The 18,859-nt window shown below is 43.7% G+C and overlaps 1 protein-coding gene across 2 annotated transcripts; it reads right to left on the bottom strand.

Annotated features, from left to right (window-relative positions):
* Nucleotides 1-5: 5 nt before the first annotated feature.
* On the bottom strand, nucleotides 6-18,427 carry ODF2 (outer dense fiber of sperm tails 2). Of its 2 annotated transcripts, XM_065853897.2 has the most exons (21): nucleotides 18,085-18,103; nucleotides 16,316-16,400; nucleotides 15,479-15,630; nucleotides 14,743-14,868; nucleotides 13,973-14,143; nucleotides 12,918-13,084; nucleotides 11,741-11,870; nucleotides 11,317-11,448; nucleotides 10,699-10,773; nucleotides 9,901-9,972; nucleotides 9,187-9,303; nucleotides 8,120-8,305; nucleotides 7,200-7,309; nucleotides 6,382-6,517; nucleotides 5,607-5,717; nucleotides 4,885-4,989; nucleotides 4,236-4,394; nucleotides 3,277-3,377; nucleotides 2,580-2,742; nucleotides 2,099-2,224; nucleotides 6-1,350 (listed from the first exon to the last, which is right to left on the bottom strand). In XM_065853897.2, the coding sequence occupies exons 3-21, from the start codon at nucleotides 15,584-15,586 to the stop codon at nucleotides 1,177-1,179; spliced, it is 2,469 nt and encodes an 822-aa protein (XP_065709969.1). In that variant the 5' UTR covers nucleotides 15,587-15,630; nucleotides 16,316-16,400; nucleotides 18,085-18,103; the 3' UTR covers nucleotides 6-1,176. The 2 variants fall into 2 exon arrangements, with proteins under 2 accessions (XP_065709969.1, XP_065709968.1); XM_065853896.2 differs by lacking the exons at nucleotides 15,479-15,630; nucleotides 18,085-18,103 and adding an exon at nucleotides 18,261-18,427.
* Between the last annotated feature and the right edge of the window lie 432 nt (nucleotides 18,428-18,859).

The following is an 18,859-nucleotide window of genomic DNA, read 5'->3' as shown; positions in this document are numbered from 1 at the left end:
CATAATCAATGAAAATGTATTTATTGTTTGCTTTACGGTAGCACCGTTAGGATTTTAAAATTGTTAAACACACCCACAATTACAGAACTCTCAAAAATTTGATTCACTTAGAAAAGCTTTGTGACAAACACCACCCAATGACCACATCGCACATAAATAGGATACAAAAGAGATAAAAATAAAAACAATGCTTATTTTTGCCCCCAGAAGAACCATTTACTGCAAAGAACAGGGCACTAGAGAGCACGCAAGTTCTAGGGACCAAACAACCGAAGACCTGATTTGCAGGAGTTGGTGGGGTCTGGTTACTCAACCTCTTCATTGAACCAATCGTAGCTGCTCTTTAATTGGCTTAAGACCAGTTCAGCGTTTCACGCTCACCCCGAACTCGCGTGGCACCCACACCAAGACCTCAACTGAAGGGCCACTGAGGCTGAACCGCAGTCTCCTTTGCATGCAGCTGGTTTTGGCTCAGTCCTGGGGATATTCAGGATCAGGAGACCAGGGTGAGAGGAGTAAAGCAACATTAGCAACACGCTCAGAAAAAGGTGAGGATCAGAGAGTATACAAGAATCAAGTGGAAAAACATAAAATAATTATTTCTGGTATAAAACCGTTTACAAACACTGTGGTTGTTCAGGAGATAATCTCTTGTAAGTGTAGAGTCCAGGCACTTAGGTTATTTTCAGCTTCACACTGTTGGCGGGTGGACCCTCTCCCACCATCTTATCATCCAATGTATCGATATAACGTTCAGTAGTTTAAAAAATTAAAACAAATAAAAACCTCCACATGATCTCTGCAACACAGAAACAGAATGAAAAAAGCACAAAAAGGAAAAGAGTTCTTATAAACATTAAAATGCTCGAAGAACCACTGAGAGGTTTTAAGAGCTGAAACCATCAGGACCTTAGGGGATGAAAAGGACCCAAAATCACGTGGGTTTGGAGCACAGTTCATGGTGTAATGCCAACAACCAAGACCAAATGGGTACCGCTGACACCCCCAACCTTAGGACACACGCCACCATCATTTGATCATCTCATGCTGCAAGGAAAAGAGAAAAACGTCTCCTAATAGTGACCCTGAAATCCCAACCTATTCCTAAAAAACATATGGCTTTGAAGTAGGGCTCCTTTTGTGCTGAGCAGCAGAGGTGCAGGGAGAGCATTGTCCTCATGGAGAAGAACGAGAGCGGCTGGGGGAGCCCAGGAAGGCACTTTCTCCAAAAACGTTGGCGTAAGAAGACTTGAGGAACTGGACGTAGTTCTGCATGCTGCGGTTGGTGCTCTCCGACTGCTCCAACCGATCCTTTAAATCCTGTAAGCGGCTTTCGTATCGGCGCTCTGCCTATGTAAGGAAACACAAAACACAGGCTGAAAGGCAGCAACATCCATCCTGTTCACGTTAAACTTCAGCTATTCCCCAAAAGGGCTGAGGACAGCAAGAATCGGCATGGCAGCAAATGACATCACCATAGGCAGTGCTGTATTTATAATTTGTTCTGCTCGTTTCCAACTCCATTCAGCAACAGGCTGATTAAACCAGGAGACAACACAGCTAATCAGTCGGGCTTTTAAACGGATTAGCTGTAGTTGTGGGGAATTAAACACACTCTTTTTGAAAAGCAGCTTGATCCCTGTGGCAACCCGATTCCAAGTACAACTCAAGTAAACAAGCAAGGTAAATGGGACATTAGGAAAGATTCTCCTTCTCTCTTCTAGAAGAAATAATTTCCTCTAGAAGAGAAACTGCATTCTCTCTCAGGTAACCAAGCAGTAAATGAAGTTGAAATCCATCCGTGATATCTGGTGCAAATCTCATTTGAAGATAAGAAAGGTCTGAGTCTTTTCTTAGACACACGTAAGTTAAGAGCAAGCTCATTCAGATCATTGCTGTAAGTACGAAGCAAATGAGAATCTACTTTCCTGAATTAGTGACACAACAGACATGTCATAGCACACGTGTCAGGGACACACACAGCAGCACGTCACAGACACAGCCCTGCATGATATTTGCAGCGACCCACAGCACTGGGGTTTATGGAGCTGCTGCCAGGACACCAGCACAGCAAGAGCATCCCTTGCAAGTCACTCACATCGTCTTTGCTCCGACGCAACTGGTTCAGCTCGGTTTTATTCCTACTCAGCTGCGTCTCCAAGTCCAACATCTTGGACTGGGCTGCTCTCTCTCTAGACGTTGCTCGTTCTCGAGCTTGTTCCACCTACACGTAACAACAGAACAACAACTTTGTTAAGGAGTTGTTTATGGAAGAATAATTTTTCCCTACCCCACTGTCCACAAAAGCCCTATAATGTTTCATCAGACACATCCTCATACGTAAGCAGCGGTTCTGTGTTTTCCTCTCTTCCGTTGCAAACTGGAGAGCAGGGTTCAGTTTTTCAACGGCTTAAGTACCGACAAACAAGCAACAACACATTTTATTATCTGTATTTCACTGAACATGATTGATTTCAGGAGTTTGGTCATAGGCTGAGGAGGTATTTCCAGCATCCCTGCTGTTCCCCTTCTACAGTCTGGATAGTTTTGGACAAATTCAAACACAGGAAATGACTTACTTGTCTTTTGGCATCCTCAATGGCCATTTCCAGCTGACGCGCCAAGGAGCTACATTCTCGGCTCTTCTCCTCTAACCGCAGCTGATACTGGTGGATCGACTCCTCACGTTTTGCTATGACCTGAAGGAATTCTATGTTCTGGGCATTCGTTGTCTCTAGTTTTCTAGGTTAAGACAATAAGGGAAGGAAACCTATTCATTTTAAGTGAGCGTATTTCAGTCTGCATTTTTGTCAGGTCCTGCCTAGTCTGGGAATAGATTCTATCCCTCCTTGAAAAGGGAAAGCCCCAAGAAACACTCATCCATTTCTCAAATCAGAATTTCAAAGACTGAAGGACATACAGAGTATCCACATACCTGCATCTTCCCAGATACTGTCACTAAAAAGAATTTATAAACATGAGTAAAACCACTGTAATATGCAGTAATCTCAGAACTGTCAGGCTAGATTGGCGAAGCAGCTGATGTATCTGCCATGTAATTCACCATCCTTTCTAATGACATCCATAAACGGTGCTGCAAAATCCTATAACTGTCTCCAGTGGCCCCCTACTGATTAGAGATGCACAAATGCACAAAATCCTGCAGGCACGTAGGGGACTGGAACAAAACTGAAGCTGTTTCAATCCCCTGAAAAAACAACAGGAAGAGGAGGGAAATGGAAGGTTAAGAGAGCAACAGAGCCTAATATTTCTAACCTTTCTAGCTCCTCCACCTTCAAGGTGAGCTGCTTTTTCTCCTCCTGGGCAGACTGATACCTCTCTCTTGTCATCTCCATTTTGTCTCCCTGGAGCTCAATCTAAAAATTACAGTAAGTAATTACTTTATGGAGTAGTCACTAAACACACATGACCAAACATCTAAAACATAGGCAGGTCTCCAGAAGGAAACATGCTCAATTCATAACTTCTGGAGAGCCCCAGAAAAGGAACAGGGGATAGAAAACCAAAGCACAAAACGTTCATTTTGCTGGTGCTTCCAGTTAATGCTGCAAAAGCTATGAGAAAACCCTTCTGTACTGCAAATGAAAAGCCAGGTCTGTAAACTCTTGCATGCAGAGCAGCCACCTGTAAGCACAGCGAAGCACAGACATTAAAAGTAGCCACATACATGAAAGCAGCACACAAAGGCACCAGGGTTTATAATCAGAGTAAAGCAGTCAGACTGCGAGATCATTTGCTGTGTCTTGAAGCAGGGTTGTAGAAGTGATGTCTGTCTTCACTTATCCTGCAATACCTACGCTGTGCTTCCAGGGACAAAAAGCAGGGAGCGGAAAACCTGAAATCAGGGTGAGGAAACAAGGTTGGGACAGCACTATCAGCAGAAAAACATAGGAGGGAACGCTGACAAGATGATGGAAGTAACAGAAGCGAGCGTTGGCATTAGCAAGCGTTGTCACTACTGCTATTTGAGTCCCAATAAGGTTCTGCACCAAGGGATGAGAAACCTTTCAAATAGTAAGGAAAGCTACCAGCTACGCTGCTAACTTCTTGCACAAAGACATGGCACACACCTTCATTTTGCAGAGCATGTTTAATCTTTTGTTGAAAAGAGAGGAGAACAGAGATGAAGACTGAACCTTCCTGCGATTAGAAATTCATTTTGGACTCAGAAGCGCAGACTGCAGTGCTTCGGGATCTTTCTGCCACTCCCTTACCCGCTGACGAAGGTCTGCGATCATGACAGACAGCTCCATGTTCTTCTTCTCGTAACTCTGAAGCTGGTCCTGACATTGCGCCAGCTGTGTCTCTGTGATCTTCAGGATGTCAGGAAGCTTCTCCAGTTCAGTGAGCTGGTTCTCATACTGCTTACGCGCCTACAGTCAAAAAAAGAGAACACGAGGAACTTTCAGATGTTCATAAGGTAAAGACTAAAAGGTTTCTCAACTTCAGTGAAGCTTTGTTAGTCTGATGACACTGAGTGGATATTTGGCCGGTGTTGGAGTTCAAAGCTTAAGGTCTTCTACTCCAAAAGACTTTCTCTTAAACACCTCCGAAGAATGCCATAGAGTCAAAAAGAAGTTGCTAAATGTTCAGTAAGTTTTGCAGAATGAACAATTCCTGAGAAAAACTAATGGAAAAGGCAAAGTGAGATAAGCTGAGGGCTCTGAGCAACATGATCTCGTTGAAGATGTCCCTGCTCATTGCAGGGGGGTTGGAACTAGATGACCTTTAAAGGTCCTTTCCAACCCAAACTATTCTATGATTTTAAGCCTTGCGTTTCCTATTCACAGCCATTTTTCCCTGGATTCACAACATTAAGATCCATGAATGCCTACAATGTATCAGTCTTTGAGGAACAGTTACCTGATCAACCCCCTTGTTCATTTCCTCCCTCAGGGTCTTGTTCTCTTTATCACACTGCTCCAGCTTCGCCATCAATTCATCTGTTTCCATTCGGTTCTTCAACAGCTGGACATACAAAAAACCCACATAATTTAATATATAGTTTTCAACAAATACGCAATGCTTTGGAGCAACTAAAACTGCTCAAGGATCAGCAACGAGTTTCTTGCCACACTGACCACCACCCCAGAACTGTATTTGGTGGTTCACTCTGCTTTTGCCATCTGCATCACTGCAGCTTTCCACCAAATGTTCTCCCTTCTTGCCTTGGCTTCCTAACTAACACACTATACAAATTCCCCCCAAAAAAGCAGCCAAAAAACAATACTTGCTGCTTGGATGTACTTGCCAGTACTTGAAAAGGAGCAAGGAAAAGTGAAATAATTAAAACCAGTCTTTTGTTTTCTATTAATCAAGATCTCTGCTGTGGGAGTCAGTTCCCCCCAATGACTGAGTTATCAGTGCATGGTGAGGAAGGAAAGTCTTCCACACTTCGGCTTACAGCATGGAGCAGTTTGAACGCTGCCATTTGAGAAAAAGTCAGGCTAAAAGAATCAAAACCATATGAAACTGCAACACCATCCAAGAGCAAACAAAGGGTTAAGGTGTTCCAGAATAAGCCACAACAGTGAAGGGAGAATAGATGTGTGTGCAAAGGCTGAAGGTTTGGATGAGATGCCTACCTGTGACTTGTAGGTTTCAATCAAGCCTTCATAGTTCTTGACAGAGTTCTTGAGCTCCTCCACTTCATTCTGCGCTTGGGTCAGCTTTTCCTCCACTGGGCCCACATTAGCCTGAAAAAAAGAAAACATCTTCCATCGAGTGCTTGGGAGTAACCGCCACGCAAGCTGTCTAATGCTGTCTAGACGAAGAAAAATCAGTTCATAAGTTGGCAAAACTTGTCAGATGTCAGCAGATCACCAAATTTACACCAGCAGAGCACAGAGTTTTGGGATGGATGTGCAATCTTTCCATTTGCCTGAATGGGCTGTGCTACCTGGATTAGGGTTACTCCTTATTCGGATCAGTGTCTAGCTTTCTAAGAAGAAAGTTATGTTGGTCACCTACAAGATCGCCAGTGGCTGGAGATGACAGGAGAAATATGCCAACCACTTTTATATATTCTGGAGATTACCATTCTCTGTGTGTGCGAGAATGCTGTTTGTTCTCTGGACAGCAGCATGAAGAGGTTAGGACAAGTCGTAAGATGCCAGCTGGAAGAAATTGTACTTGGATTTGACATACTCCTAGCCAAAATGTGGGAAAAATCCTGTCTTCCCAAAGCATTCACTTTTCTTTATATCTCAGTAGACTTGCCCTATCATTCTCGGGCTAAGGTGACACTGATCTGAAACTCAATGGCAGCAATGGGTGCAATTCAACTCTGCAAGTAACTTGTTATAATTTCTTCCTTTTTTCCCCCGAGCATTTCAGTTCCAAATGCCTAGAATCACTGACCTTTAGCTTTTCATTCTCCATTTTGAAGGCAGCTGTCTCTGTAGCCTGTTGGTTCAATTTGTCCATCAAAGCATCTCTGTCCTCCCTCATCTTCTCCTCCAGGACTGTTTGCTGTTGCTGCAGGTCTTCAACACGGCTGACATACAGAAAGAAAATCACACCTTAAGTGACAAAGAAAGAACAACATTCCTAATGCTTGAAAATTAGCTTCAGAAAGGTGGTTTTTCCCTCTCCTTTCATCTTCTTTCTCCAGTCACATTATGCACACGTCTGTGTTACTGTTCTACTACCTCAACCTGCTGGGAATTAGTTTGAGTCATCCCCTTGGAGCTCAAATGCGTTACCTCCAAGATACGTAAGATAAAGACGTGCTTCTCTCTTCTTGTATCTACTGATCTTTTCCTTGCAGCAACAACTGTACTGCAGTGATACCAATACACTTATTCCGCTTCAAAACAAAATTGGCACAAACTATACTGCCTATCTCTTTTAATCCCTTCAAGTGTCTCAAACAGATCTCAAAAGAAACATAACCATAATTCTTTCAAAGCATCACAAAATGGCAAAGGAACAGAGAATTTGAAGGGTCAGTAAGCCCTTAAAAAGCCTGCCTTTGCTGTGGCAAGTCAGCACCAGAAGCCACATCTCTCTCTGTTTCCAAACTCTGCTCTAGCCCTTAGGCAGTGCTGGTTTTGCTTGGATATTCACGAGCAATCTAATTAAACTATTAAATTTAATGAAATTATTCAATTGAATTATCCTTTAATTTAGAACTCATCCCCACTCATACTTGTTCCTCCGCACTAATTTATTTTAACCTGTTCAGCGTCACGAGTTCCATTTCGAGGTCACCCTTGTCCTTTACTACTTTGTTGTAGCGGCCCCTCCAGGACTCCATGGTAGACAACGCCTCAGCAACGTAATTGTCCTGTCAAACAAAAACACATGAGGAAAAGAGCAAGAGTGACAAAAATGTCACTGGACATGGGATATGCAGACAATACACAGAAATGCTGATATGGGTAAGCACAACATTTGCAGAGAGTTCACTAGAACTTTTAAATATTGAGGACAAGTATTTCTTTTTATTCTTCCTGATCTTTGAGAGAGGTGCTCTCCAGCACTGCTGTCAGCCAACAGACATAACAGCAGTGAAAGAAGAGTCCTCTTTGAAGGCAGATGAACTATCAGAAATACAAGGCATGGCTAAGATTCTACCAGTGGCTCTGGTCCCTAGAATTCTAAACATGAGGAAGAGTCAAGTTGTGTGAAATCCACATTCCCTTCTGATTTTAGTCCTAACTTTTCTATTTTTCTTTGCTATCCTTCAGTCATTTTCAACAGGAAATTCCAGTAGGAGTCTTTGTACTTTTCTGCTGTAATTAGTTTCTTGATTAACAACCAACTTCATTCAGAATTTTCAGCCAAAACTACAAGGATTTATTTTATTGGCTTTTGTGAATCCTCAGATAGATCTAAAAGACCAGGGGAAAATTCGGATCTGCTGGTTTAGGATGATCTAAGTTACTGCATGTCCTAAGCTAAGGACATGCAGCGAATACAGTGACAGCTGAGAAAACTGGATTTGTTCTAAACTTAGCATAAATGGGCCAGGGCATCAAGACAGAAATAAATCTCATTAGTTGAAAGCAGAGCCTTCCCCCAGGGCTGCTAGCAGAAGTCAAAGATTCAGATGCATGATCTGAAATGAGGTCTCTCCTCCTGTATTCTCGGGTACCTTCTCTGCTAGCTGGGCAGACAATTGCTCTGCATACTCTTCACTCTGCTCTGCCCGCTCTTTCTGGGCACGGACGGCTTTTTTCAAGGCCTCTTTATCACGGTCTCCCTTCTGCCTGAGGTCTTTCAGTTGTTCCATGATAGAGTCCACCTCTGCCTTATGCTGAGCTTCACTGCGCTCCAGGTTCTGCAGGGGGGAAGAAAACACACCGTATGGAATAACACCCTTACTCCTGCATTCCCAAAGCAGCAACTCATTTCCTAGAAACAGTGGAGAGAGCTGGGCATAAACCCCCAACCCACAGCCCAGAGGTACTTGCAGTCAATGCTTCACCAACACAATCCTGTCCCGATGCTGACAGACATGTCTGTCTTTTCTTTCCATGAGCCTTCCTCTCTTCTTTCATAAGCTGCTCTCTAGAACACTGATTTTCTCTCCTGACCATGATAAATACTGGTCTGGTCTACTAGTCTTTTGATCTACCCAAGAACATTCTCTTTATTAATTGAAATGTTCTCATCTAATAACATTGCTTTATGCAGCTATATAGCTTAAAAGAATTAAAGCTCTTCTAAACCATTAACACACACGTGTTCATCACAACATCATCACAACATCAACAGATACATCAAACATATGACTTCAATCAAAATAAACCAGGGTAACTTTCTCCTACTCATTAATACTGTGGAAAGTGTGCTTAAATACAGAACTCATGGCACAGCATTGCTCCCAGAAAGCAAATTATATAGTTTACAATATGTCTTGATGCTTGGCTAAAACAAAGCCATCTTTTAAATAACTATGCAGCAATCAGAAAAAAAGTATCAAATACATGCACATAGACCTTAAGGTTATGATTTTTCCTTATGTATCAGAAGTGAAAAGGTTTTTCTTTCTTCATTTGAAAAGTATGGGCTTTGCTAGTGGTACAAACACTACCAGCCAATATTTCAGTCTACCAGACGCAGTAGAAAAAGAGTTGGTGAGTGTTACTTCCCTTGTCAGTCAATTCAATTCAGGAGAGTAAATGAATAGACAATCCCCAGGGAGCACTGAAAACACACCTGTATCCGGATGGTCAGCCGGTTGTTCTCTGCTTCTTTATTTCGCAGCTGCGCTTGTAAATGGCCTCTCACAGCCTCCATAGATTTGGAGAGTTCAGAAGCTGTCCTTGCCTGGTCCTAAATAAGAAGCAAACAGGACACACACCTTTCTCCTCACTGAGCTAATAGAAGGAATACTTTCCAACGTGTAACCATTCGGTGAAGAAATCTGATACCATCTCCAGATACCCCCACTTTCCTCAGATGGACCCTCACAGCTCCTCTACTCCAACAAAATGGGAAACAAACCAGTAGGCATTTATTTTAAATCAGATATGAACGACTAGCCTGAAAAATTTGTCCTTGGGCAAAACATCCTTCATATCTGATCTCTTCCACTACATTTCTTTTTTACTTTCTAAACAAAGGAACAGACTGGAACTTGACATCAGGAACTGAGAGGAGCTTGAACAGAAAGGCAATTCAGTGATAAGCCAGAGCAAAGAGAATCCTATCTATTGATCTTTGTGATGGAAGTTTTATTATTAATAGCAGAAAACTGAAGCATGAACTATGTGGGAATGGGTACCTGTCTGTCCAGTTCTATAGGCAAGCCAACCATCTGATCCCTTAAAAAGTCATCATCTGCAAGTATAAACCTAAATTTTGGACAATCTGTGGTTCTACAGGACTGGAAGGCGGAACAGGGAGGGGAAAACAGAAAAAGGAAACTACCTTTTCTGACTGTATCTCAGCGGTGAGATTATCCACTTGTTTTTCTTTCTCGTGTAGCCTAAACTGAAGTTCCTGGGAAAACAAACACCACTAGATGTTAAATAACAAACACATTTAGGTTGGCAGGTGGAGGGATGAGGTGTAACTGCCTCCCCTGACACCCTCTGATCCACAGCACCGCCCGGTATCCACAGCAGCAGCATCCTCAGCCCAGTTTACAGATAAGGAAATGAACAAAATCTGGCACCAGGTCACTCATTCAGTGGCCGAAACAGATCCAGAAAGCCTACCCCTCTTTGTGCTTTTCTGGTTCTAAGAATAACACAATTTCCAAACTTATGAATCCTATCCTGACCGTCAGTCAGGATTATGGCAGCAGATGTTTTTTCTCTCCCACCCCCAGAGTTTTCTTTTTAAAGAAACATGTAGCACAATTTTTGCTTTGTACATTTGGTATCATAAGAAAAGGTAAGCAGAATCATTTGTGCTTAAACATTATAAGAACATGCTTAAGTTCACCTTTAGAGCTGAATACTGTAAATCCTAATGGTGCTTTTGTATGTAGGTCTCAGTTGTGCTATCCCCATTCTAAGTCCCTATATTTTAAAGGCTACAAAAATCAATCCACTTTGAAATGTAGTGGATGTGATTACCACAAAAGCCAAAATACTTTTATTGGTGTAAAAGGCATTAGTGTAAGAGTTGACAGTTGAATGCAAGACAAAGAAGAGCTTGTCATTTTAGATCTCTCTGCTTCATCATTAGAAAGAAAACAGAAAGGGACTGTGGTTTGCTTACGGCTTTCTCTGCATCTGAGTCATCCAGCATTTTGAGCAGTGTTCTCTGACGCTCCAGTACTTTCTGAGCTTCCTTCTACAAAACAAATATGGAGAAAAACTGTTAACTAAAACCTCAATTTTATACAGGTTCTTCAAATGGAACTGAGTAAATCAACCATTTCCTCCCAGTTGCAGCAGCAATTCTCAGAAGACACCCAGAAAGATCAAATTTGCTAAATATTTCACATATTATCACCTATCTCAGAAAGCTTTTCCACTTCTCAGTCAAAGATTATGATAAAAAGTATGATGGCAATTTAAGATCTTTTTGAACTCTCCCACTACTCAGAGAGAGTCACGTGGAAGAACTCAGTCCTTTTATCCGGTCTCACTGGTGGCTGAAAGAACTGTTACCATCAGCCTGCTTTTGTTTGAATGGAATACAACTACAGGAGGAAGAGCAATTTCATTTCTGTGTTGCTCTTACAAGCAGTATATCCATCCTTTAAGACACAGGGTCAACAGCAGGGTTGGGAAAAAAGAAAAGAGGAGTTAAAAGCTCTCAAACTGCATTTCAGTCCACAAGGCACCACAGACTCCTGTAACGATGCAAGTTGAGGCACACGGCAGGGCTCACCTCCCGGTTCTGCTGCTCTCTGAGAAGGTCTCGTAGTGTCTGGTTGCTTTCTTCAAAGGTGCTCAATTTCTGGAGCAGAAGCTCTTTTTGTCTTATCAGTGCGTTAATGTCTGAACTGCTCATGTGTTTCTCCTAGAGGGAAAAAACAAAGCAAAAAAGAAAACCATTGTTCACATGGAATTAATGTATGAAGCTGACACAAGTGTGAGCAGTGCAATAGTCAGCACCACATATGCACAAAATGTCTGGATGCTGCAAGTAAATACCCCACTTCCAAACACAACTAGCAGACAACCTAAGCACATTCAATCCCTCTACTTTCCCTTACGTTTTTCTGAATCAGCAACTGTAACATTACCTTTTCAAGACAGCCATCTAAGAGGACAACATAGTAAAGGCAAGAACAAAAAACAACATCATCTACCTTGTTGAGTCTCTCAATTGTATTTTTCAGGGCAAGGATCTGCCTGCCTGCAGCTGCTCCATCTCTCTCTGCCTCGCTCAGCTTGGTCATCAAACACTCCTTCTCTTCCAGCAAGTACTTCTTCTGTAGCCTGTAATTAGAATCCAGCCATCAGAAAAACACAAAGCTTTGACAGCTGTACCAGCTGTTATTAATATACACTTGATTCAGTTAAAACTCATAAAAAACTGAATCAGAGGATAAATACCCTAAGCAAACATCACTTAAGGTTTACCTACTTTCCAGTGAAGAAGCTGTTCTGATAGAAACCAGTGAGTAGACATGGTTGTGAGGACCACAGCTGGCAAATAGCAACTTAGAGGGACAAACTGGGCTTATACTAAAGCCTGCACACACTATTAAACCCAAAACATAATGCTGTGCTTTTCCCGAGCACTTAAGCCACACCAGAATTAAGACACCAAATGGCTGAACATAAAACAGGAAAGCACACCAACATACACAGCTTTAAGTTTTCAGCAAGGGCTTATCAACTCAGAAGTATTCAACAAGTTTTCTGAAAATGGAACACACAGCATTCACTTTCAAGTGATCTTTCTTAAGGAAAAAGTAAAACTAACTCTCTTAAAACACTGGTGGTCCCCTGGAGACACAAACTTCCCTAATTCTTTAGATACAAAGCAGATGCAAAACCATCAGACTTGGAGATCTTCAGGGTCACTACGAAAAAAGCACAATACAACACAACATGATTCAGTCCTGTCTCAGCATGATTTTCACAAAGGCAAAACATTCTCCTCTCATTTTCAGCTCCATGTTTACTCGTTTACTGTTCTACCAATGTCATCGCAATTCAAACAGCATCTTTTAATCTTCAAAATATTAACTGCAGAGCTAGGATGACCCTCCAGCAGGCCACACAAGCCAACTGCCCTCAGGTTCCTCTCAGAGTAGTTCTTTCCATTTCAATAATCATGCCAGAGCCCTTCTCTGCAGCTCCTGCCATCTCAAGTCCCCCTTCTAAAAGGTGACCAAACAGTCGAAGAACATCAGTTCTTCAGCAGCGCTGCAACCCAGCGTACAAACTACAGCCTCAAATACTGTTAGCAATAAAGGAGGTGGGTGTGCTGTAAATACCGCTATGTGCAGTAACAATGGAGAACCGGAGCTTTCTTACATAGTCAGTTCTTTCTCTTCCTTTATACGCTCGATATTGCGCCTGAGCACTATATTCTCGTGTTCTGTTTCTGCCAGCTCTTGCGAGACCTCATTCAGTTCTTCTTTCTGCTCCTCAAGGAGACGCTTTGCCATTTGCTGCTGGTCGTCCCTTTTTTGCAGCTTGACCTGATGAAGATATTTAAATAGAACTTAAGACAAACCAGGTGCTTTTAAAGTGATACACAGAATCCACACCTCAAACCAGCAAGCCATCTGCACCAAACAACACAAGACATAGATACTTACAGGCTCTTTTTGCACACAAGGGACATAATTCATTTATTGCCAAGAAACACTCTCCGTCTCACAAACATGGGGAGACACAAATGTCCTGGCTCTATGTCACATATGAAAAACTGATCAGCCAAGAGACGTGTGACAGACCTCAAACATGGCAGGAAAGGGCTCTGGCAGCAGATCACGCACTGGGACATGGCTCCAATTTCTCCACTATCACTCCGTGAGATGCAGGAAACTGGGTTTAATCAACTTAAATAGTCCCTGGCATTTTGTTTCCATCTACCCATTTTTGGGAGGCTCTGTGGCAGCTCAGGATCACTGCTGGTAGCACGACTGGAGGTGGGTACAGACTACTCAAGAGCTGAACAGGGCTCAGAAGTCAACACCTGCTCCTACCAAATGGCACGTGCATCCCATTCGGCAGTCAAAAGCACTATGAACAGCTGAAGACGTGCAAGAAGAGAGAACATAGAAAGGGGTTGAATCGTTGTACCAGACTTGTTTCTGAAGATGACAGATTATTTGGAAAGTGAAGATACCTTATCAAATGGATAATATGTTTAAGTGTTTCACAGTAGGCCTTAGGATCTCACCAGAGTAGTTCAGCTCTTCTAAACAACTCAGATTGCCTTCTTTTTTTTCTAAAAGCAAGCTACCACCGGCCTGGAAAGTCTTCCATTGCACCAAGACTTGACTCCAGCCTCCTCTTGCCAAAGGATCAGCTACAAAGCCTAAGTCAGCCTAAGTCAGCAGGTATTTACGCTGCCTCCTCACCTCATTCTTCAGTGTTCCCACTGTGTTCATCAGGCTGTTTATTTTCCTTTCGTATTCGTTCATTTTGCCACAAACAGCATCCTCCTCATCTGTAGAGAGGTCACTCAGGCGCAACACTGACAGCAACTTTTCTGAGTCTGGAGGTGTAATTTCTAGGCGGTGAGTTGGTCCCTGGTAGGAAAGCAACAAAGGGCATAATCTTTTTAGCATAAAATTATAAACAGGATTCTCACCCTAACTTTGCTAAAAAGAGAGACCAGGTTACACGACTGCAAGACAAAAAATTGTAAACAGCTCTTTCATTTCCATTAGGGAATGGTGAAAAACTCAAAGACTAAAACAACAAAAGAAGAAAAAGTAATGAAAGTTCAAATTCTCATCTAGGAAGCACCAGGAACACAAAAGGCTCAACTCATGAGAAAGAAAATATGACATAACATTGCACAAATGCTCCATGCTCGGGAAGGGACTAAGAACAGCAGCTTCATGCTGTGCCTCCAGATGAGATCTTATAGGGGATTAGTAAAACTAAAATAAATAAAGAAATTTTTCTGGCTTCTAGAGGCAGAACAGCATGATATGGCCATAGGTTGCTCACTAATTTCCAATTTTTCTATATTAAAAAGTGAAAAAGATTCATAGAAGACACTTAGAGTGGATGACAGGTGACAGTAGCCTTCAAAGCAGTGCAGCTCCCTTACTACAAAACTGCTCTCTTCAACCTCAGATAAAGCTGAAAGTTTGTTTTAAAGAGCAAAAATCACCCATACCTCCCATTTGCAGGTGGACTCATGGACAGATGTTTTGCCTGGGGGCACCCATGGGGCCTTGGTTTTCGCCCGGACAGATCGGCACACATTCACGGTATCTCCTTTCATTTTCTGCTTGTGTTTTGACTAAAGAAAGAGAAAATAAAATACATCACAGACTTTTAAAGAACCATGTGCAATTGTTAGTGCTGCAAAACCAAACCAAAGTTCATGCATACAAAAATATCTGTGTTTCACACGATACATCAGATCAGAGGAGCCAGCAGCCATCGGGAGCCTGACACCGGCTCAGCGCACTCAGAAAGTGCTTAAGGCCAGAAGACGGTTTGAATCCAGACTCTTGTTTTTTAAACATATTTAATACAATCAAGATGGAATTTGAAAGGCCTAGATATTACCTTTCCTACAAAAACAGGGATGAAACCAAAAGAAAAACCATTATCAGGATACAAATCCAGGAAATAAAAGGAATTAAAAAAAAAAAATACCCCCAAGCCTCACCACATTGGAAGTAACAGATCTCCCAGTCACACACTTGAATGGGAAAAGTAACTATATATTATATATCATATGTAGGTACAGAAGACATGTTATTGAAAAGCCACCATTGAATATGAATTCAAGTCTTACAGTTCTAATATAACAGTAAAACAGACCTTGAAGATTTCGTGGTGCTTCTAGGAGCGCTCACCTTCCTCTTTGTAGCCCTTACAAAGACCCAGCTACACACTCCTACCTGGCGTTTTGCAGGGGTGGTTTTCTGACCCTTTTTAATATGGACATGGACAGGGGTGTTTTCATCCACATGGACGTGCAAAGGGGGAGATGAGGAACGGTTCTTCATGGCTCTTCTCCCAAACGGGAAAGGGCAATACAATGAAAGGAAACCTGTGGATAAGGAAACTGGAAATAACAACACTTCCCTCTGTGCCAGAGAGCAACAATGGCCAGCTTTGGTTAAAGCTTGAGCTCGCTTGCAGTAGCATCTGCCATTTTGAATTGCGCAATATTTTGCTGTAAAGCTAGGATTAATACAAATAATTGATCCGCTTCAGGTATTTTCTGCTTTTAACACAGTTATTAAAGATGAAATACAGATGGATTGATAGCAGGTGTCTGTAAGTCATCAGCATTCCAAGTCTTAGAGCAAGCGAGCAAATCAAGGGGTCCAGTACCCAACACCATCTTATTATGAAGACAAATTTGAAGGGAGAAGAAAAGGAATATTTAGAGTTTAGTCAAGAAAAATCAATAGGAAACCATCAGATCCTTCCATCCTGGAACCCTGAACCTGTAAACTCTTTCATATGTGCTTAACTTTAAGTGTTTTTTTGAATGCATAAAAGCTTTTGGATCACAACATCTCTTTAATAATCAGAAAAAAAGCATAACCTTAACCAATATCTAACACAACACAGAAATGCCTAGAGACGCAAACTTAGTCACCATCTTTGTGCTTGAGGCTTCGGTTGAGGTAATGATGTGATGCAACTGCAAATCTTACAAAAATACACCAGCAGCACAACTCTGATTTGGGCACGAAGATTTTATCACCAATGGTAAAATTACTTACAGTTAATTTCAGGCTTTTAGCTCTTCTGGACAATGCGTTCTGTGCAGAGCCCGAAGCCACATCATCGCTGGTGTATGTGGGATACCTGATACAGAAATAACAAAAATGACCACTAATAGGAAAAAGTGCTGATTTCTGAACCACCTCTTCCTTTCAATTTAAGGCGACACGCAGGCTCAAATGCAACAAATGTATGAGGCCAAACAACAAAAGCCGACGTGCCCTAGCGTCCTCTGACAAGCATGGGATGAGGGAAGGACCCAGATTATAGTTCCTTATATACTAATGATGAAAGCTGGTTTAAACAATGGAAATGTTTTGTACAATTACACGATGGCCTTACTCAAACAGTTACAAACCTTCAAATTCTAACTACAGTATTTAACCAGTTTCATAAAGAAACAAGGTTTGAACAGTTCCAGGGTACCTGTACACGCCCCTCTCTAAATTCTGCCATCACCAATGAATTCTGTACAACTTGACAGAAATGTTGAGGTTCTGGGCTTTTACAGTTTTGCAGGCTGAAGAGATGCATCCAAATTAGCACTCGTGCTGAAGGAAACCCAGCACCACACAGACCAATGTGGCCACTGCCTGACAGCAGATACCTGTGTACCGGTGGGCTCACCTGTAGCACACACACACTGGGAGTCAGCTACAGCATGAGCAGCTTCTTGCCTGGTGGTACCTGGGGGACTTGAAGAAACAAGAACGAGGGAGGAGGGATCTCCAAAGGACAAATGTCTACTGCGGAGTGATGAAATGGTGGCATCAGGCTTAGATAGCTGACCTGATGGTAACACTCCTTCACAATTCTCTGTGTTTGTACAATACTTCTGCTAGACTAGAATTTAAATCACTCTGCATAGCTCAGTGGTTAATTTGTCAGCTTGCCAAGGTTCACATAACAACCTGCTCTAAATAAAACAAATACTACTGCATGTGTTTTTAAGCAGTACGTGTTTAAGACAAAACACACCTGTGTGTTATGTCAGATTTATGAACATGATAGAATGGAAGACAGAGCAGCGCTTCCCTTAACCAGAAAGAGGAAGCGGCAGTTTTCCAAGGAACAGGATTTCCCAGCTTCCAGCTATGAACCACTCAACCACCGCTGTGCTTTAATCCTCTTCTTTCCAAGGAAGGGTTAAACCCTTGCCAAGGCCCAGACACCTACACCAGCTACAGCACTGGCTGAGAACTTACAGAGCGGTTGGATTACCACAAGCAAAACCCAAATCACAGAATCATTTTGGTTGGAAAAGACCTTTACAGTCATTGAGTCCAACCATAACCCACCCCTGGCACTAACCCGTGTCCCTGAGAACCTCAACGTCTGTTCAACCCTCCGGGGATGGTGACTCTATCACTGCCCTGGGCAGCCTGTTCCAATGCCCAACAGCCCTTTCCAGGAAGAAATTTTTCCTAATATCCAATCTAAACCTCCCCTGGTGTGACTTGAGGTCATTTCCTCTTGTCCTATCACTTGCGATTGGGGACATTCCCCATTTGAAAGTGCCTCCTGCTGAGAGCCCAGACCCGGTGAGTGTGGCAACGCTGTCACCAGCTGTCCCTAGCAACAAGGTTTATTTCACAAGTTTAACTTCTCCCGCGGCTTTCCAAAGAATCCGTGGCTACCTCGGGCTGGCAGGGACCAAGCCTGGGATCAGCTTCAGGCTCAGAGCAGGATCAGCTCTAAGCTCAGAGACGGGTTTTACCCAGCGCGGGCTGGAAACCCCCAGGGGCGGCACCGCCCCAGCACCACGTACCTTTTCCGTTAGTTATTTAAACTCCCCGGTATTTCCCGCTTCCCCCCGCGGCGGGAAGAACCACCCCAAGGCCGGAGGTGCCTCTCACCGCTGACAGGGCGGGGAAGGCGCCGAAGGGGGCTCGGGAACCGCGTCCCTCCCCCTCGCAGGGCCCGGCGCGCTCCGCCCCCCCTCACCGCAGCCGCTGCCGCCTCAGGAGTTCTTCGTCGGCGGCTTGGGAGCGGCGGACGAGGGTGCCGCAGCCATGGACGGCCCGCAGCGCCGCGCCGCTGCACCAGGGGCAGGAGGGGCTGCCGCACTTCCGGAGCCGCCGCCGAGCCGCCAGCGGGCGCGGCTCCCCCATTGGGCGATTCAAACCTTCCTCCGCCGGGCCCGCGGCCGCGTCACAGGCCCCGCGCCGCGTCACGGGCTCCGCCTCGCCACGACGCCCGTCGCCATAGCGACGCGAAGCGGCCGGGAGCCCGGCAGCCGGCGGGGAGCGGCACCGGCACCGGGCCCAGCCCTCCCGGCCGCCCCGGGCGGGGTGACGGGGCGCAGCGGGTGGAGCGCGGAGCTGCCCCAGAGCTGCTGGGGTTTCAGCACCTCATTTATTGTGCTCCCGCTCAGCATGCTGCAAAACACTTTTCTTCCATCTCGGCGTTTACACAGATGGATATTTTGAGTTATCATAGAGGGTTCTTCAAGCTCCTGCCTATGTATGACCAACGTGCTTGAGCATTACTTTGATACTGTGGAACACAACTTTCAGTACAGGACAGCTTTAACATGCAGGAAG

This window comes from Patagioenas fasciata, chromosome 20 (genome assembly GCF_037038585.1).
Source record: "Patagioenas fasciata isolate bPatFas1 chromosome 20, bPatFas1.hap1, whole genome shotgun sequence".
In the NCBI taxonomy this organism is placed as follows: Eukaryota; Metazoa; Chordata; class Aves; order Columbiformes; family Columbidae; genus Patagioenas; species Patagioenas fasciata.
Note: the sequence above shows the minus strand (reverse complement) of the source record. Positions and strands in the feature narration are given on the sequence as shown.